This window comes from Saccostrea cucullata, unplaced genomic scaffold (genome assembly GCF_032062105.1).
Source record: "Saccostrea cucullata isolate Sc308-1 unplaced genomic scaffold, CSIRO_AGI_Scuc_v1 ctg75, whole genome shotgun sequence".
NCBI lineage: Eukaryota > Metazoa > Mollusca > Bivalvia > Ostreida > Ostreidae > Saccostrea > Saccostrea cuccullata.
Genome location: NW_026940114.1, coordinates 456,595 through 476,968, shown reverse-complemented (window position 1 = coordinate 476,968; position 20,374 = coordinate 456,595). Strand labels below are relative to the sequence as shown.

Here is a 20,374-nt window from a genome sequence, read left to right as displayed (position 1 = left end):
ATACAGGATTTTCTCATCAAAACAAACGGAGGTTTAGGTTTTGTTATTTTGTATTATTTCATAAATACAACAAATAATTTAAATAGATTTAACAATTATATTAATATACATTATTCCCTGCACTGCAAGTGTTGATGTCACTTTCTTTAACTTTATACATGGCTCAATGCAAAGTTCATTGTTCATTCGAACATATCCTCATATCTTTGATTTTGTTGTCTTTAATTAAAAACAACATTAACCAACACAAATAGTTTAATTTTTCTTAAAAAGGTTTAAAAATGCGCCTTTTTGCGTCACACTGGCCACATCGTATATGAACACATTTGACATGGTTTTGAATCACGTGTATTTCACGTTTCTGGATTTCGAAGTGTGTGAAATTGTGTGTGGACTGTCCATATCTGGCAGGATCTCACGATACTGAATAATAAATACGAAACATACAACATTCACATACACTATATCCAATAAGAAAAATTGCACAATAATTAAGTGTTAATGTCAAATATTTTAAAATTTGGATTTCTTTCGGGAACCGAGTGTATTAAAATATCACAGTCGGGTACGATGGTCCTTCGGAATGTTGGCACGTGGAATGCACATTAAAGCTAGCTTTCACGACCGTGACTTTCTGCCGCCTTTGCCCCTCCGCCGACCGGAACCAATGCCACATTCACAGAACACGGTCACGTGGTACTTATCGAAGAACCATCGTTCCTCATAAGTTGTGTTAAGTCCATAACTTGGAACAGGATTGCAATTGTTCGGATCTCGTTTAAGAATCGTTACAGTATATTTCTTTGGAATACACTCATAGTAATTGAAAAAACACTTTTTAGACTTACACTGCGTCGACCGTATATATCCTGGAAAATATCCATCCTCCATTTTCAACCACACCTTCTTTGCTTTGCAAGTCCACGGTAATTTCTTTTTCTGTTTTAATTTTTTTGATTTCCTAATGAATCGTTTAAATTGTTTTCTCTTGGCTTTTGATTCCATTAATAACTGATAATGTGTTTTGAATTCATCAACACTTTGGAAATTGTTCGTATCCCTTTTCCGCCGCATAAACTGCATCGACTGAGGATAGTTCGGATGATTGGGATCCTCTGTGTATTTATGAATGTAACTATTTTTATCACTACTTGCTTGTTTTTTAGTACTAGATTCTTCCTCATCGTCAGAATCGTCGTCTGAGTTAAATCCATCATCGCTTACACTCGGGTCGTCACTTTGTAATAGATCGTCATCTATACTTCTTTTCACGGTGGCCTCGTCTAAGGCCATTTTAGAAGTGTCAAAGAAGTCTCCCATTCTCTGAGTCAAATGCTGCGGATCTACAGGTTTGCAGATCTGATTGCGAAACATGACAATTGTCCTGTTCTGTTGATTGACGATTGGACTAGGAAAAGCGTTGGCACACGATATCATCGTTAGGACACACAAAAGAAGGTGAAAAGTGTTATACTTGCTTTGTACCTGAAAAATAATTTAAAAATACATTAGAAAAAAAAGCCATATTTATTTTTCATTATATCACATGATTAATAAGCTGGGTTGAAAGTGAAGGGTAACCAGGTATCCCCCCAGCTGGGAGACCGAGTATTATCTGACAATTCATCTTCCACATCAGCATGAAATTCCTCATGCCGAGAGAAGAATGTCGGGCCCACAGGTAAACTACTTGTCCTGCATTTAAGTCCTCTCCAAATCACTTCATCTACTTATGCATTGTTAAATAAGAAAATAAACCATACAAAGTACACTGTCTTTATTTATTGCAAGTTGCCAAAAGCATTAAATATTCTTTACAAAAGTATTCTACTGTAAAATATTTGAAAAATTGCTATAATACCCAGCGACAGCGATGATTCGGCTCTTTTTCAAATTTACATTTTTTCATCTAAAAACCTAACAAACAAGCAGAGCAGCACAATGGTTCAAAGAATGTTGTTTTTCTACCCGTCGTTAACCAGGCAACGAGTGTGACCATCGGCCCGGGCCGGGTTTTCACTATCACTTTACGTAAAACAATCCACAATCCCCAGACCAGATATGAAAAACGGAATTTTTTACCCTCAAAAATTGTTAATTGAAGTATATTGAAATAAAAAAAGTCTTTTAAAATAAGAAAACTGAATGTAACAATTAAATAATCTCAAAAAATAATTTTAAAAGACTATAAAATAAAGGGGAAAATAAATAATAAAATAATGATGTAAAATGAATTTCAAAATTCAACAGATGGGGCTGTATTCCCAAAGTCACCAAAGCCTTCAAAAGAATGGCAAAAACTTGCAGATGTTGGCAAGTATTTGACGTGTATTTGTTTATAATCCGTGTTCAATTACACCGGCCAATTTATGGTCAAATTAATTCTAAAAGAAATAGCATGGTTCTTTGATAAGGTTTTTAAAAAAAGTTTGATAAGTCCTTATATATTTTTCTGCACTACATGCATGAGACAATTAGGAGGGGCTGTCATTTATAAAGAGGGGCTTCTGGGGAGGGTCTCATAAACTGGGTGACAAGAAAATTATAAATGCCATGTGGTTCTAAGCACCGTCTGATGTACCTGCCAACTCTTACACGTGTTATAAAGTCGGGTATTTTCATGATTTGTCAAACTGTCTTTAAAAGGTATTTAATGATCCAAGTTTTTTGAAGCTTTTAAATTTCATACGGAAAAGAAAAATTCACATTATACTGCAACCTAACTAAATTTTAGAGATTTACAGGTTCGAAATCTTTCGATACTGAATAGAACCTAGACAAAATTCTCAAGGTGTCTGCAAGGGGAATAGTATTATATAATCAAGCGTTAGAAAAATAATAAAGAAAATGTAATGGATGACATTGAGCAAAAAAGGAATACCTTTAGCACAGTCGGAGAAGCAACCATTTCACGGTCATTGGAACAGTAATAAGTAGTTTTTCTCTCTGTTGTTAATGAAATCATCTCAGCAACACGGCACAATGGAGTGGCCTTGGACGCGGGGCACCACGCCTTAATCTGGCCATCACAGATACTGGTTATATTCACAAGAACAAGTTATAATCCTCAAGGCAGGCAATCAACAATGAAATTAACTTCCAATAAACTTTATATATAGAGTGAAAATAACGTCCTCATCATCCAAATGAATGCGAGCGCAGGGCCTTTTCTGAGAAGTGTCTGGACCCGCGTTAGCAATGATCACTGGGGGACCATATTATACCAAACACCCACGCTGGTCTGTATGGGCACTGCTTCTGGTCTGCTACAAGGAGAAGTGAACATCACATAGATCAACAGTCAATAATATTCCTAAACATTTCATAATGATCTCTTTAATACTTTAAATCGATGTACCGCCTTACCGATACTCCGCCCAAATTCTAAGGCATTTGGATGATACAACTGAACATAAACACAATGGAAACGAAGGAGCCCGTGTAATTCTTAAAAAATATCTTTAAAAATTTGAGCGAAAATTATTCCGCCTGACTATCATGCGTAACCAGAATTATAATACATCCACACGTTGTGTGATTGTGTGTTCATTTATCAAATAGTTTCCCACTTAATGCAATGTTAATAAAAGTAAGCGATGCATTACAAAAACAGACAACTCTTTCAATATCTTAACTTCGAGCAATCGACTCTTCTGTGAAGTCAAAATATGTAATGCCAAACATGCACAACTTTCTATTTTAGAACATTTACGCAAGCATAGCGTAAACCCACGATTTCCAAACATGACAAAGGTCTAAAATATTTTATTTACAAAATACAAACCCTTTTCGTGTACCGATTTCAAACGCCTAGAGATGCGAGTTTGGTTTCAACCCCTCCAAAAAGTATTTGTTTAAGTGCCTTTATTAGCACAAAATTTCTATTTATGGAAGGGTATGCGATGATGTACTACAAACAAGAAAAAGTACAATACAGACTACAGTACGCTATTTCAAAAGGCGTCCAAAAACAGCGACATTTTATCGAAATCTAAATAAAAGTTTTCGATCACGAGTTTCCCATCATTACAGAGCTAGCTAATTTGAAAGTATTTATAATATCTTTATGTTCGTCTTCCGATCGCAACCTAATGTGGAATAATTTGGGCTACATTTTAATTGTGTTAAAATTACAGGGAGCTCATATAAAGTGCAAACAACGTTCTTCACTATCGTTTGAAACCCGAAAATGCTAAGCTTGCCTTATAGGCGGTAACTGTGTGTGAACTATTTCAAATATTCACATTTTGTGAAAAGATTACCTGACCTCGTAGATTTATGTGCAAGTATAAATTAAACTCGAGGGTAGATTAAACATACAAACACTGGTTGACATTTCTTTTTAATATTTGCAAAAATATTTTGTCATCTTGTCAATTGCGTAAGTCTGTGTCACTGAGACATAGATATCAGCGGTGCTTCTACCGGTGATCAGGTTCGACATCTGCATGCATGCGATTGAATTGTAATCAAAATGAACCTTAAATGGAAGAAAATCGATCTAAATAGTTTCTTGGGGTAGCATTTTAATCCTGTCTATAGAAATGTAAACACAAAATCAAATTGTTTGGGTAATATTGGTATCAAGATGCCCGATTTATCTTACACTCAGAAAAGTATTAAGATTTTGTTATCATGAGGAGAGCGAGTCGACGTAACTTACCTTCAAACAGATATAATCCACTCTATATTAAATTCCGTTTGTTCTAAAAAGTTAATTTATAAAAATCCCAAGACTAGAGAAATTAATCATTCACTTTGTTTGGAAGAAATGCTTGATTATTATACATCAACGAGGAGTGAAGTTACAAGTCGACTGTCACAGCGAATGCTTTAAACCCTTCTGCTAGCATCTAACGAAACTCAACTTATTCACACATCCGCGCCTCACCTGGGCTATTCATACCTGTGTATAGGACCGTAAAGCGAAGACCACTTTAATACCAACCCTGATAAATATATATGGGGATTATACGAAAGCCATGAAAACCGCAACTTATTCCTTTTTTAACTATCGATACATGATATTTTTTAATTCACTTTTGACTACAACCAAAGGAATTCACAAAAAGAAACTGAACCTTCCGGGTTAAAGAAAATTAATTCACCTTTAAAATACTTATGTTTTAAATTTTTAATCTCTTTTATGTGTAGTAACATTTTGATTCATTTATAAAGAAAAAAAAAACACGGTGATATGCGTCAATATTTGTGTTGAATATTTCCATAGGACCAGTTTCTATTTCAACATAATATCTACAACAGATGCTTTATCAAGCATAATCCTGTATGTTTTCAAAATTTAAAATTCACAGTATAAAGATTTAAAAGATTAAAACATATACATAGAGATGATTATATGTTAGTTTCTGATATGAAGTAAATGTTTGGTAATATACAAGCTCACAATAATCAGCCCATTTAGAATCATTATAGCAGATCAGATATTGAACTTTAAAACCCTAGACATATTTTGAGTAGATGGTCTTATCACCAATAAGTTTAACCCTCTTTAAAAATCATATGGGGAATTATTCACAATTTAACTTTCACACAAAGGAATTTTTTCGCAAGCAGAAAGGAATGAAGAAATTTGAAGGAAATATTTCCTTGCGTTTTACCTCACAAGCGTGGAAAGTCATGTGGTTTTTTTCTGACAAAGGGACACTTAAAAAATGAGATACACAGTTACTACTGTCCGTAGGTCCAAAATGGGTTATACAGAAATGGAGAAAACTAGACAGACCCCAACAAACCATCAATATTGACCTAAAAGCCGACAACCTGTTATTTACGACTTTAAAAAAATGTCAGCTACGCGCATCCAAGATATCTACTCTAACAAGCATGAAATATGTGCTTATTTGGGCGTTTATTTCGCGTAAACTAAGACGCTGGGACCATTCTTCCATTTCCGTAGCGTTGTAATCCAATTAACAGGCTGGTGGAATTAGCCCGCCCACTTATGTCATCTGTCAATTGTTTTTTGTGTTAATTTTCCTTACGGATTGAGGGTATTGTTGTCTTTTTACAAAAAATAATCCGAGCCCAGACGATGGATTCACCAAAAAGACCAATTCCAGTGTCTGGTGAACTTAATGCGAAAAATAAAACATGTTAGAATGGAAATCATTTACTCTAAATATCGCCTCCGAAGGTTAACTTTTTACTCTTTAATCCCGATCGTTGTAAGCCTGTGCTAATCCCATTAAAATGCACGTTATTGTGAGACAGAGTCAAGGTTTTCAACTCTTATCAAAGCTGAAAACGGAGGGGCCCTCTAGTTTAGTAAACTAAGGGAAAGAATAACTTCATTAATCATTTGTCAGTAAATGTTGACAAAGCTTTTTGGGAAGTTTATAAATGTACTTAAAGACATTATGAATATTAATAGATAAGTTTGAAACTTTAACATAGTATTACATATGCTTTGCATTCTTAGTGATTATGTAAATGGTTTGGTTTATTGTTGGGACAAATTTTATTACAATGTTTATCCGTCTTTTAAAATACATTAGATGATCGTGATGTTAAAACCACTAACAGGTCACAGTCAAAGTCCCCTGTCAATTTCTTTTTAAATAATGATCTTAGTCAAAAGTTTCCCCCTATCTGTCTCATAACACAAACTTGCACAGAGTGGGCAACTAGACGGGTGGCTCTATGAATTTATGAATTCTAATTGAAGGAAATAGCATTCTTATCATTTCAGTGTTAACAGTTAGGAAGGCATCGTCACGACTGACGGTAAATTCATGAAAAAAACTTGTTTTATTGACATTTTAAGATATTTCTGAACTTTGCCGAGAAAATGCATCTCTCTCTCTCTCAAAGTGGAAGTGCTAATAAAACTTGTTTCGAGTTTGATAAATTGCTAAGAGTGTTTCCCCATTCCTCAAACGTGTTAACTAGTTAATCTGAATACAAATGAGACTAATTGTTATACCGTTTGCAAAACATCTATAAAACGTTAAAACAAAAAACCGATACATCACCACGCAACAGATAACGTATATTGTATCCTATAGACCCCTCATGGTTTTCTTGCTTTGTTAAATGTTTGCCCTTACTTCCTATTTTATACCCCCCTTGGCTTTGTCCATTTGACCCCACGTGTATGTTTACAAAGTCAAAACAACATTTATCTTGATCATAGAAACAAAACATTTTTGCATGTATCTGCTAAAACGAATGGAATTCTCAATGATTTAAATATGCAACTTTTCTTGGTCATATGACAGCAAGTTTCCTTATGTTTTTGTTAAAAAAACATTGTGCATATGAACAGTATATAAAAACTTCTATGATAATAACAAATTAACATTAAATTGCTTTTTTCCCTTAATTTTCAGAAATCAGTGTCATTCTATATAGGAGACTTGGCAATTATTTTGGACAGGTGTTCAAGAAGCGCGTGTTTTACTTCAGATCACTGTCTTCAGATATACACCTACTTATGTACAATACTCAAGCACCGTATAATTATAGAAATTTATACTAATAAACGCTTTTTTATTGAGTCCTTCTTGAGTGCTTTACAAATGCATTCTATTTTTCTTATATTCCCGTCTTTTGTTGAAAACTTAAAAAACTTAAACACTCAGTCAAGTGTTTGCCTACAATTAAATATTTAAGGAAAATGAAATACGCCTATCATGTTCAGAATTTATAAAATACAACTTGTTTGACATTTAAATTCCAATATATGTACTGGAAATCAAAGGAATGACTTCATACATATTTTAAGGACAAACCACGACTGAGCACTTTGACATCATATTCTAGAGAAGGTCTCCATCCGAGAGGTCAATTCATGTCGATTACCCCCCCCCCTCCCCTACACACACATATATATTTCCTTAACATATGAAATAGTTGATTAAAATGTAAAAAGTTTTCAGAAACATAGATAATTTCCTTAGAAACTTCTGAGTGCGCTAAGAGTTCAGACTAGCTTGATCCATGGAGAGTTCGGTTCCGTGTTAAGTTTTTAATGAGTAGAATAAGCTACCTGTCATCCAGTAAAAGACGGCTGGAAAATCCAGACACAACAAATCACTAAACTCTCTCAATCCAAGCCAATTTTGGTCCTAACACTCTTACTTCAAAGCCAAATAAAAAACAATTCCTTTGACAGAAGTACTCCTGAAAACACACAACATACCATCAACGACCTTCACGAACCTAACGCACTACTCACAAAAACCGCGCAAGGAAACCGGGCTTTTACAATGTTTGTCACTTTACAAGTGCAAGAACATCTTACCATACCAAATAAAGCCGTAAACTATCAATTTTGACATATATTGGCTCAAGGAGAACAAACTGCAAACAAAATTTATCTGATCACGCTCTTAAAAATTAACCTAAATACGCTCATTGAAGTTCGAGGCGACCTATGCCCAAACTGACGTCAAATTGCTTCTAAACACTTTCATCATTTGACTCTTTGACAAATCTCTTAATTCTTTCTGTTTAATTATCAACCAACATCTGTATTTTCCAAACCACAAAATATAATTTTAGTTAGAATTCATTAGCTTAATTTGTGTTGAAATGTTGTCAGTTTATCATTCATAAAGTAGCGTTTTATCACGCAATTTAAATCTTTCGCTGTCGGGAGAAGTTATATAAAGTTACGTAAGAGCATGCAAACCTGCAAATTCTGTACTACAAATGTTCTTGTCGTGCAGGTCTAATATTTTTAACTCGTGTGTCCAATTTAGAAATATTTCCCATGACCCTGTGTAACGCTTTCATTGATAAGCCGCTGGTACATCTTTTATGACCTAATTCATGAGGAAATTTTTATCAATTTTCCTATAACATAGTCAAGATTTCCTTCCAACACCTTTGGTTGTAAACACGAAAAAATGCACTTCAGAAGTTTCCATACACTTATTTAATTAAACTTTAGGGTTTTCGAGTGAAGGTAATATAAAGGCATTTTTTCGTGTTTTGTTTGTTGTTCTGGTTCCTGTTATTTTTATACGATGCAATAATTTTTTTCTTTTTAAATTCGTATATCTACATAATATTAGAGCTACTTGAATCGAAACGTGCCCCCAGATGTTTGGGACGGCCTCCTTTGCACATACCTTCGAAAACATAAAGAAATAATTCAAACTACATTGAAGAGTTCCAGCAGACAAACAAATGAGGGGAAAGTAAGCACACCTGTAAATGGAGCATAGGTAACAGGGAACAGTGGTACTATTGCGTAACAAGGGATGATGCTAGGGGGTATGTTTATTTGTGCCTGTCCCTAAATGATGAATGTAGGGGAGCCCTCCACCATCCCAAATCTTTCTAGATTCATGATGCTTTACAGGTGTTTATTAAAATATAAGTAATTAAGAGAATTAAATGGTCAATTGATTCACAAAGTGTAGCTCTGGTTTGTGGTTTTAAAGTTTAATTCGGTCTTCGAAGACACACATGATTGTCATGTGCAATGTTAACGAGATTCTCATAACTTTAATTTTAAGGCAGGCATTGTGTAGAGTTTCAAATCTTGAATAAATTAATTAAACATTTATATAGTCATTAGTGAAAATCTTGATTTATGTCTGTTGAGGCCACCGACTTTTTACAAGCATGCCCTTGAAAGTCATATTTATATTCAAATACGCGACACCGAACGTTATACTGATACGACAGAGGTATTTGGCTTAGCGGACAGATCACCAGCTTGATGGAGAAAATTAAACGGGATACATGTGCCTAGTCAGATCTCAAGTAAAGTAACCTCTGAATTCCGCGATGTCACAACTGACACTGCGCAGGTACATCTACCCCTTACCAAGAATTCCTCCCCAGAGAAAGAAATGACCTGATTTCCGGTTTTCATGGTCTTGGGTTAAGTAACGGAAGTTTGAGGAAAGACGTTTAATGTTTAATAAAATTTTTATCTTTTTCATATGTAATAAAATTTGCATTCATGCATTTTCGTTTAGATCAGCTCAGAGAGCACTGCACTGTTTCTTGTCAAAACAGTCCCCTGATCGTAAAAGATTGTACACGTACAATGTACCAGTATAAAAGCAATCAAAATTCAGCGCAGTCTTCTTCAACAACTTATTAGCGTAAATCATCTAGAGTAAAGCCTCGTTTTGATTTTATCAATCATTTAATTTTACATAGACGAGTAAGCAGCGCAAAAGTGGTTCAAATTAATATTAGTAACAAAATGCAGATAGGACGTAACTTGCCGAAAAGTTCCCTTTTTTAAGCTATATACAGTGACAAACTTAAGAAGAAATTACAGATAGGAGGTTACCATAAAGTCTTCAAGTTACTACAAAGTGCCAAAACTAATCACAAAACACTTATAGGACGTTACCAGCCTAAAAGTTATTTTTCTTATGTTATATACAGTGTGAAACCAGACAACAAAATACAGATGGGAAGTAACTAGCCAAAAAATAACGTTTTCTATTTTATGCTTCGTGCAATGTCAGAATTGTGATAAAAAAATTAAACTAAAGGTGCGAATAATGAAAATGCTCGGATATATATCCTTTCACCTACACTTAATAAAAAAAAAGGAAGGAGGTATAATTTTTTAAGGAATAGAAATGACCACAGCGTGTTTAGAAACCCGAGGACAGCCTTCACATTTCAGGAGTATCTGGATAGTGTATCCTCTACCTTGTGAAGTATTATTATTCTCTGAAGGACACAAAAATATTATTACAAGTTACCAGTATAACAAATAACAGACAACACAAACAGTGTTCAATTATTGTCACAAGATGGATGTCTAGGGGGTATTTAGCATGTACCTAATAAAATACACGCGACAACCACAGGTTAAACTTGACCGCTGCAAATCTTATTACAAGGGTTCATGATTACATAAATAAATACCTTCCTAAAAAAATAAACTAACACAGTATCCTTTACGGGAAATTTTGCATTTGATTCGCCTTTAAATTTTGTTCACTTTAACAGCCATAATCTTTGATACAGTTGTTATTATTAAATTAAAAAGTCATATAAAGTGTTTCTGGTTCGTGCTTTTATTCATTTTTAAATCTTTTCAGCAAAATAGTAAGCTGTTCGTTTGGTTAATACGATGTTGACAATTTAATTTTACTGTTTTCGGAAGTTTTATATTTTAATTTAAACAAAAAACAGAAAAACCGCATAGATTTCTAGGATTCACAGGTGTTTGTTTCATTTTTTTTTTTTTTGCACGCTGTATGGAGGTTGTTTACAGTGACGTAAAATACCTAAAACTGAAAGTAATCCACTAAAAAATCACCTGCTGTGAAATTTCGCTCTAGGGGATCAAACGAAGACCCCCGATTTAACCTGCTATCCTCTTCCGCTTAAAGAGTCTAGGAATGTGAAATTCAATTCACATCAAATATCAAAAAACGTCGCCTTTTTCCTGTCATCATTTTCTTTTTAACTTTATGACATCTGTGTTGTCTTTGGCAATTAACATTAAAAATGTTTTTCTTTTTATCAAAAAAATGTGTGTTCATACTTATTGGCACAGAATACGCATATGAAATTAAACAGGTAAGGGAAATGCATGTCAGGCAAGGAATCTCGCGGATTGCATAATCAAGTCTCGATAGGGACCCAAAAGCCGACCCGTGTCATCAGTCACTTTGTTGGCTTTTTATGTGATGTCAAAGAGCCCCGTCGAAGGACGATGTGATTATTGATTGAAACATACGTGCCATTCTTTTTACATAAAGATAAATACATACTGAATAAAGTCGTCGGCCTTCATACTACCTTTTTTTCTGTAAAAACATTTTGCGAGTTTTCCCCGTACCACTCACACTACAAAAATGTATTAAATTATATAGTTTCGTAAGGAACTGAAAATTCCTAAGATACGAAGTAATAAGATTAGAGAAATATCAACAGATCAAGAGAAATAAGGGAACGAAAGCAAATCCCTCGCTTCAGTACAAGCGGTTGATGGTCGAGGAACGACAGAGCTTCTGAAATTGTATACACTATTTACTTATATCTAAAGGGGTCCACCCATTTGGCATCAAGTTCACAGTGCGCCACAGTCAACAGCCCATACAATTTTGACAGAAATAAATTGAAATCATATCGGATCCCAAATAGAATATTAGATTTCGTGCATATAAACCAATAATAACTCGGATCATCTTGACACTTAAAAAAAGTACAAAATTCCGGGCATTCCGCTTCAAAAGCATGTATCTCTGTATAGGCCCTACTCGTTATCATAACGATCATTCCACGCTTTAAAGGACTATTTACTTCACAGACTGTCGCTTGAGAGCTGACAGAACATTTTTTTTTTCTTTTCTAGAGGTCCTCGTACACTGAAACGTTTACCCAAAGTTGTACAAACCAGGCAATACATGTAGTTCTTACAGCGCCAAGCCTCCTCCCTGCTTGCTGCCTTTACTGCTGACATGGGCGCGCTGTTGGCACTAAATCTGAAACTTGACATAGTTGTGATATCTGGCCTCGCGGTGCAGTGTCAAGTGTTAAGGGCACCGACATACTATTAATGCAGCACGACATTGCACAAAACGTTTCTCTAGTTGATCATCATCTATCATAAATCAGGGGCCTGGCAAAGAACAGCAAGAGATTATACGGAAATACCTCGCAGAAGGTGCTCATATTGGTTTGAAGAAATACCAACTGGATCCTTTGATATTCCGAGTTCAGAATATTTGTTATTGGAGGAGAAATAGTCCAATATATTTCTATAATAAGCATATCAGTCTAAAATTTATAAATGTTAATCTGTCAATCAATATTGAACCTGTCATAAAAGAAACGTCTTATTTAAGACATTATTGTCTTTCAGTCAAGTATTGCTTCATTAATCAACATATATTCACATAATTCATAGGAAAAGAAAAAACAAACATGGGAATTAAAATAATATTTTACTTTGTGTACAAGTTTTGAGAGAAGAGGCTTATTAAGGAGGGACTAACCTTCATAAATTTTACTCCATACATAATATTTCGAATGAAAATATATCTAAATAGTGTCCTTTCTGAATTCTGACATATTTCATTTTATCAAATAAAATCGACAACAAAATCAGTCACGTCGCAGATTTTGATAAAATAAAATAGACAGTAAAGTTTATGATGAATAAATAAAATGCCAATTTGAATTGAGAAAGTATTAGCAAAACGACTAGTAGGTAAACCATCACAAAACTGTAGATCACAGATACTTCATACCGAGATCTCAGTTCAGAGGACATAAATATTACAGCTCTGTCTATCTGGCTGTCTTGTCCTTAGCTCTAATGTTGCAAATAAATTTACAGTACATTCCGAATGAGCATAAAAAAAATCATCCCTCAAGATTTTCAACTTAAATTTAATAATTTTTAATGAGATACTAATGTTGTTTACTTTTTTTTATTTTAGGTACTTAGTAATTCAAATATATTTATTTTTTAATTTGAAGAAAGGGGAGAAAATCAGCAAACGAGACACTTGTGCAGGATCGAAAATGAAGCTATTAAGGGGCTTTTGTCCATGTGATTTGTGCCTGGGAGAAATTGCATTTGGCACTAACACTTGCAAATTATACCTTGTTTAATATCTAAATCAAAGATCAAAGGCAGCAATGTATGAGTTTTAGGAGATTCGACATAGCATTTAATGCAATGTACACAGTTTTGAACTCGGTAAGGCAGCATTTTTTCTAACTTGAAGAGATAACATAATGTCAAATGCTTAAACACAGCGTATAGAAACACTTGTCCCGTCTACCTGCAGAAGTATGCACACATTAAAATGCAACTTGAAACCACTACATAACTTGCATAACCTCTTCAAGTAGTTCAACTAGTTTGGAAATGTAATTTGATTATAAAATCTGAAGAAATATTTGCATGCATTAACCATTTGTTTCTCAGATCTCTCTATCCCTCTCTCTCTCTCCCTCTCTGAGTCTCATTTTCTTTTCACTATATTTCAATCTTGTTTACTATTTGCCTGAAATAGAACAATGAAAGAGATAATCCTGGATTAATAAAAATGCAAAAATGTACCATCCATTCGAATAAAGAACGAATAATTGAATGCCAGCGTATATGAGTTCCTAGGATTCATAAAGAATCTATATCTGTTCTAATAACTAAGGTGTGTATAGTCTAGCAATCCTTTTGCCAATTTCTGCCTTTTTCTGATTAATTAGAAACCCCACATTTACCTTTAAAGCAAAGTTATTGATGTAAATCAAAATTTCAACTTCTTACTCTAGTTTTAAATTTTCTAAATGAAATTCACTTTCCTTACCTGTTGTATCTGTATATTGCTTCATGTAATTTTTAAATATAAATTTCCCCTATATCACGACGAAGGACATATCATTTTTTAATCTCAGGTAAACATTCTGAATAGAAATATTTCAGCCTTTCACATCCGCCGAATCACGTTGATCCAACATTGCACAAAAAGACAAGTGACTGACGAGTGCCTATGACCTATATTGGACTAGTTTAAAAGACATCTCTAATCTGTAGAAATTGAGGAATCGAAAATTCGAAATATACGACCATTATTTTCAGTATCAGAAGAAATTGAGAAACTGGAAATATATACGACCATTATTTTCAATACTTTGAAAAACTACATTCAAACTAACATAATGTTGGCTAGAACGTAACTTTTGCTTTTTTCGGTCAAATTCCGAATTTGCACTGGTTTTGTTGAAGATAACCTAAAACATAAGGTCCTGTAGGACTTTGCTATTTTGCTTATGTTGATTTAAGCAGCTCTAGGACTGTATCGGTGCGAAGTTGATAAATCCGTTTACAAAATTCTTTTCATCAAAGTAATCGTGTTTGCATATTGATAATATGGATCAATTACAGTGTGAAATCTAAATATAAACAACGTTCAACTCCCTTTTTATAAGTAGCTAGATGTCTTGAGGTACGATATATCGTAATTGTCGAGAACACTCTATGTACAGTGGCTCCTGAAAATATTTTGTAACACTATACAAATTCCACATCTAATAGCTTTCTTGAAATATTTGATGATCATTCAATGACAGAATTACACTTGATGTAAAGACAGAAAAAGCTTATTTATAATTGAATCTTATCTACAAATAGGGCGTTAGTTAACATTTAGTTTCCTTTTATTATCCTGCTCTGGGCCTGTTTACTTAGACCTTAAATGTGTACATATCTGTATTACAAGTTAGCCTGTGCAAACTTTAAAAAAGACAAAAAAATAACTCTAGAACCCCTTTTCTCTAATTAGATACCCACTTCTTGCATCCAATGAAAAATCCTGGTTTCACAGTCGGTGAATGTTAATTTCTCAATCATTTTACAAGTCATGCTAATCATTACGCTAAGATTTTGAATTTAATACAATTACCAATAAAGGACTTTGATCTTGTTCATTCCTTTTCAACTTTGTTAAATTCTCCTTAGATTCCAGAGCAATAACAAAGAACTGGAATGTGTGTATTTACAAATCATTACACTATCTATCCATTCTCCTCTTCTTCCTTTATCTATCAAAGGACCCGCTGGATGAATTTTTTGTTGGTTCTCGACTTTTGCTAAGTCATTTCTCGCACAACAGCAGTGAAATTGCTGAATCTGAATGCTTTTTTTCTTAGCACCGAAAAAATAATTATTTCTGAAAGAATGTTATGGTGTGAGTGAGTATACTTGTTTGATATAGAGAGCATCTTTTTAATTTCTGTTGGGCATTCTGTTCAAATGATACAGTTTAAACAATTCAATAATTGCCTGATGTAAAAATTACTCATACATTTATGATGATACATGTTTAAGTAACATATTCTATTTCTCCCACAAATATTTTAATGGTTTTTCTTCATTCACCATCTTAAAAATTAAAATTCGGAAAATGTGTTTTATGAAGAACTTTTTAGATGACTAACTTCTATTCATCATAAACATTTAGCATCATTGAGTAAAAATTTCTCTGCAGCAAAGCTAAATATTCTAAACAAAATTTGTGTATGCTCGACATTGATCTACGGAAAAAAATGTAAAGAATGAGAGCTTGCTTTAAGTAACCTGCGGACAAAGAGCGCACTGAAACCGGTGGATTATCCATGTTCCTTACAATAGAGCCCAGATATAAGACCCCAGACATTAATTACAAACGAGTCTTCTTTAATGCAACCCGTTGAGATAGAAATGTACATATAGCCCTTGGCCGGACGCGATAAATAAGACGATGATATAGCAGAAACGCTTTCTTTTTTTCTGTTAGATCCCTATTACAATGCGTAAAATAGCGGTCAAAATTGGCGGTCAGGTGACCATGGAACCAGCAAGGGTGACAACTGCACGAAACCAAATGTAGGAATCAATCGAGCGGAAGTTAGACAATTGGTCTCCTGGATAGGTATATAAGTATGCTGGAAACCATATCCCTGGGATCCTTACTTTCCATACTTATGATAGCAGTTATACTTATCTGGTACAGAATTTGAAGGGGTGTGGATTTCGTCCTCGCGTGAGATTCTATGGTGTTGTGTTTCAAACTGGAGAAAACTACAATTTCTCTTCTCGAGAAGATATTTGTAGGTCGTCTTTAACATGTTGTATTACCTATATGCCCGGAGTATATTCTTTGGAAGCTACCATTGCTTTTTTGTCAAAATTATATCTTATTTCAAATGCATTCACGGGTTCACTATTACACGCTAAAATATGTAAAGCATACATTTAAAAGATTTTCATTTTGGTCTTGTATTGTTGAATGTGTTTTCTTGAAACGAGGACCTAATAAAATCAAGCATAAAAATAATGTGGAGTGTTTGCGTCAACACACGATTTTTTTCAACCATAACATCGCTTCACCTGGTAATTATGTTGCTTTCTCATCCTTTAATACCGAATTCCAGTAAACAAAATGTAAGAGATATGTTTAGGAAAATTATAACACATTTAGTATTTTATTGTTTGGCTAAATCTGAACTTACCACCCAACACTAAGACCGATTATTTTTCAAATAATCATCACTATGAAACTTAACACTTTGCAGAGATTGTACTGATAGCGAATTAGGTTCTTTTCGTTGTTGCGTTCAACAGATGTGTTTTAGTGTACAGGGGCTGTGATCGAAAGAGTCCATCCTTAGACACTTCTATCTCACTGCCGAATTAAACCCAGGTCATTGCATTCTTCTTAGAGATAGTTATCGCGTATTACGTGACAAATTATGGTAAGGGGATATATTTATTGTATATATTATATGTATATATTATATGAAATGCTCACTCTTAAAAAAGTTTTACTTAGTAGTCATTTTTTACTTGAAATAACAAAGATAAGTAATAGATAATTACTAAGCATTTACTTAGAATTTTAAATCAATTACTGAAATATATGTCATTTACTAGATTCAAATGTTTTACTTGATTTTTGTATTTTAAAGAATTGTTTTACTTACACACTAAAAAGTTTTACTTAGTAATTTATATTTACTTAAATTTGTGTATATAAGTAATAACATTACTTGGTCTTTACTTACATTTTACCACTATTTACTATATAATTAATATTTTAATGCCCCCGTAAACAAAGTTTCGGGCGTATATAGTTTTTGTCGTGTCCGTCTGTCTGTCTAGCTGTCTGTCTAGCTGTCTCTCTGTTTGTCTGTTTATCCACAGAAACTTTTACCTTGCCCATAACTTTTGATTTAGCGGAGCTATGACTTTCATATTTCACACGTGTATTCCTTGTGACAAGACCTTTCTTTGAGTATCACCAAATTTGACCTTGACCTTGAAGTTTGACTCACTTATACACAAAAAATCCAAACTTATTCTTTATCCAAATCTTTTGAACAGTAAATACCAGGACATGTATACTTCACATATATATTTTTTGTTGAAAGAACTTTCATTGAATACCAACAACTATGAAATTTTGACCTTGACCATGGGGATTTCCATCCTTGGGAAAAAAACTTTAACCTTAGCCATAACGTTTGAACGGTAAGGAATAGTGCTTTCATACTTACATATATGTAATCATTTTGAGAAGACCATTCATAGGATACCAAGAACTTTGACCCTTTGACCTTGACCTTGGAGTTTGACCCACTTTTAAAAAGCAAACCTTGACTCTAACTTTAAAAGGATTAGGGTCAGTGCATTCATACTTTACATAGTTCATCCTTGTGACAAGACCATTCTTTGGGTACCACCAAATCTGTCCCTTTGTCTTTGACCTTGGCGTTTGACCTACATTTCAAAATTGGTAACCTTGACCTTAACTTCTGAAGGGTTAAGGCAAGTGTTTCCATATTTCACATATGTATTTTTTTTTGGCAAGACCTTTCATTAGATACCAATAACCTTGACCTTTTGACCTTGGAGATATCAAGAAATCCCAATAATTTAAATTTGCATTTAAGAAAAGTTTAACCTTTGAAATGTTGCCATACAGGGGCATAGGTGTTTCACAAACACATCTCGTTTGAATTGTATTTAATTGATTTACTTAAAACAAAAATTTATTTACTAAATCTAGAATTCAGATCAGTAATTACTTAAATATGGTAGTCTAATCACTAATTGTCTGTGAGGAGGAGTTATCTTTCTTCTAAATATTCCTTCATGTGAAAAAAAAGTCACACTAATAAAAATGCGACATTCTTGAAATGTTTAACCATTTTTAAAATGGTCCTTAAAAAAGTCACACTAATAAAAATGGTACTTGAAATATTTTTAAAATGAAACTTATTCAATTTTTAAGGCTTTCGAAGTATTACAAAGAAATTGGCAAAAGAAATAGAAAGTATAATTGTTTCCATCATGAGTAGATTTCTTCTATTAAACTATTCAGAGGGCCCAGTTAGGGAACTCTGAATTAAAGAAATCTGTGAGTAGTACTCACATGTCAGAGGGTCGGTACCTTGCAGTGTTTCTAGTAAATAATGTCGATTTTAGTAAATATGATAAGTATTTCATTTACTTAGTATTCTTTTGAGTAATAATATTCTAGATTTTAATTAATTTCAGAATTACATTTACTTAGTAATAATTCATAAAATTTAGTAAATAGAAAGCATATTATCTCTAAATTAAGTAATAATAATTTAACAAAAATGAGTAGTTCATTTACTAACTTTAAGTAATACAATTCCTATAATTTAAGTAATTCTATTGATACTTAGTAAATCATTTTATAAGTAAATGAATTCATCCTTATTACTAATTATGTTTACAATTACTAACCATGATAGTCATTTACTTGCTATTCTGACTAAATGGATTACTAATAATTACTAGTTTTTCTTAATCTAATATCTTATTTTAAAAACAACAAGTAAAACTTTTTTTAGAGTGCTCTTCTGAAGCATTCTGGCCTGAGAATGTGGATTGTTCTTTTGCATATATTACAATAGGAGGATTTATGTCTATCATATCATATATAAAACTCAAGGTTATGGAGCATTAAATGATTTAGCATTTAGGTTCAACATTTTTACCGGCAAGTTTGTGATGGTAACACACTTGAAGGTGATTGCAATATTTTAAGTACGACTTTCCCGGGCTTTCAAACGAACAATTTTTCCAAATAACTGACTATAGGCAATTGCAATGTTTCAAGTGACTTTACTAAAGTTTTAAAATGCTGATTTCTATACATCTTTGTCATGGTGATTCGGTACGGGAATGATCTAATCTTTAGTGCATCGAGTACTCGGTCATTATTAGAGAAACACGGTGTCTACTACATGATGATGGATTTTAAACAATCACTGGCAGTCTATAGTGCACAGTCAGAATTTGTATCACGATTACCAATATGTTTTCCAAATGAATCATACATAAAGCAAACAACCTTATAGACACCTTTCATTGCAAAAATGTATGCCCATTTAAGAACAACACCTTTTAACAACATTACAACAATGTTTCTGGCAAATTTTGCATATAATTAAAATGTTAATGAAAGCGATGAGATGGAAGCTATAAGGAAGGTGTCGTATTCTGATTGATCAACTTGTCGTCTGATGGATCATCAGTGCACACTTTTACAAAACCCATACCTTATTTAAAAAACAAAACAGTGCAACACTGAGGACCCGACAGTGACCAACACGGATCTCAAGAAATGGACCTCTTACAAAAGTCCACAGTTGTAAACGGGAACACACAAACTTACGGCGATGTAAAGAAAAAAGAAATCATCGTAGATTATTATTTTATTCATTAGATAATAGGGAACCGTGTCTCTTACGGGACCTTACCCCTTACTATACAGCCGTTTAATAAACGACTGTTGAAATTTAATTTTTTGTTTAGAACGTTTCCTCTTGAGTCGAAAAGTATGATTTGATCCCTGCGTGGCAGGACGTTTAGACCAGGCCCCCAGATGAGACTGTA

At 33.7% G+C, this 20,374-nt stretch overlaps 1 protein-coding gene and 1 long non-coding RNA gene across 5 annotated transcripts in view; both read right to left on the bottom strand.

Annotated features, from left to right (window-relative positions):
- The window catches only part of LOC134254833 (uncharacterized), a 255,399-nt gene extending 236,065 nt beyond the window's left edge, over positions 1 to 19,334 (bottom strand). The window contains exon 1 of the long non-coding RNA XR_009989390.1: positions 19,271 to 19,334. This is a non-coding gene — a long non-coding RNA (uncharacterized LOC134254833). The remainder of the gene's footprint in view (positions 1 to 19,270) is intronic.
- On the bottom strand, positions 33 to 14,354 carry LOC134254800 (protein trunk-like). Of its 4 annotated transcripts, none has more exons than XM_062737321.1 (3): positions 14,274 to 14,354; positions 2,882 to 3,266; positions 33 to 1,485 (listed from the first exon to the last, which is right to left on the bottom strand). In XM_062737321.1, exons 2-3 carry the CDS (start codon positions 2,963 to 2,965, stop codon positions 619 to 621), a joined length of 951 nt encoding a protein of 316 aa, XP_062593305.1. In that variant the 5' UTR covers positions 2,966 to 3,266; positions 14,274 to 14,354; the 3' UTR covers positions 33 to 618. The 4 variants fall into 4 exon arrangements, with proteins under 4 accessions (XP_062593305.1, XP_062593302.1, XP_062593304.1 ...); XM_062737318.1 differs by lacking the exon at positions 14,274 to 14,354 and adding an exon at positions 4,664 to 5,025; XM_062737320.1 differs by lacking the exon at positions 14,274 to 14,354 and adding an exon at positions 4,664 to 5,025 and having other exon boundaries at positions 2,882 to 3,263.
- Positions 19,335 to 20,374: the final 1,040 nt, after the last annotated feature.

Bases quoted from the DNA above. Each gene is read 5' to 3' on its own strand.
- LOC134254800 (XM_062737321.1), bottom strand. From the start codon at position 2,965: ATGATTTCATTAACAACAGAGAGAAAAACTACTTATTACTGTTCCAAT. The intron at 1,486-2,881 runs GTATTCCTTTTT...ATTATTTTTCAG, and splicing joins CTTCTCCGACTGTGCTAAAG to GTACAAAGCAAGTATAACAC.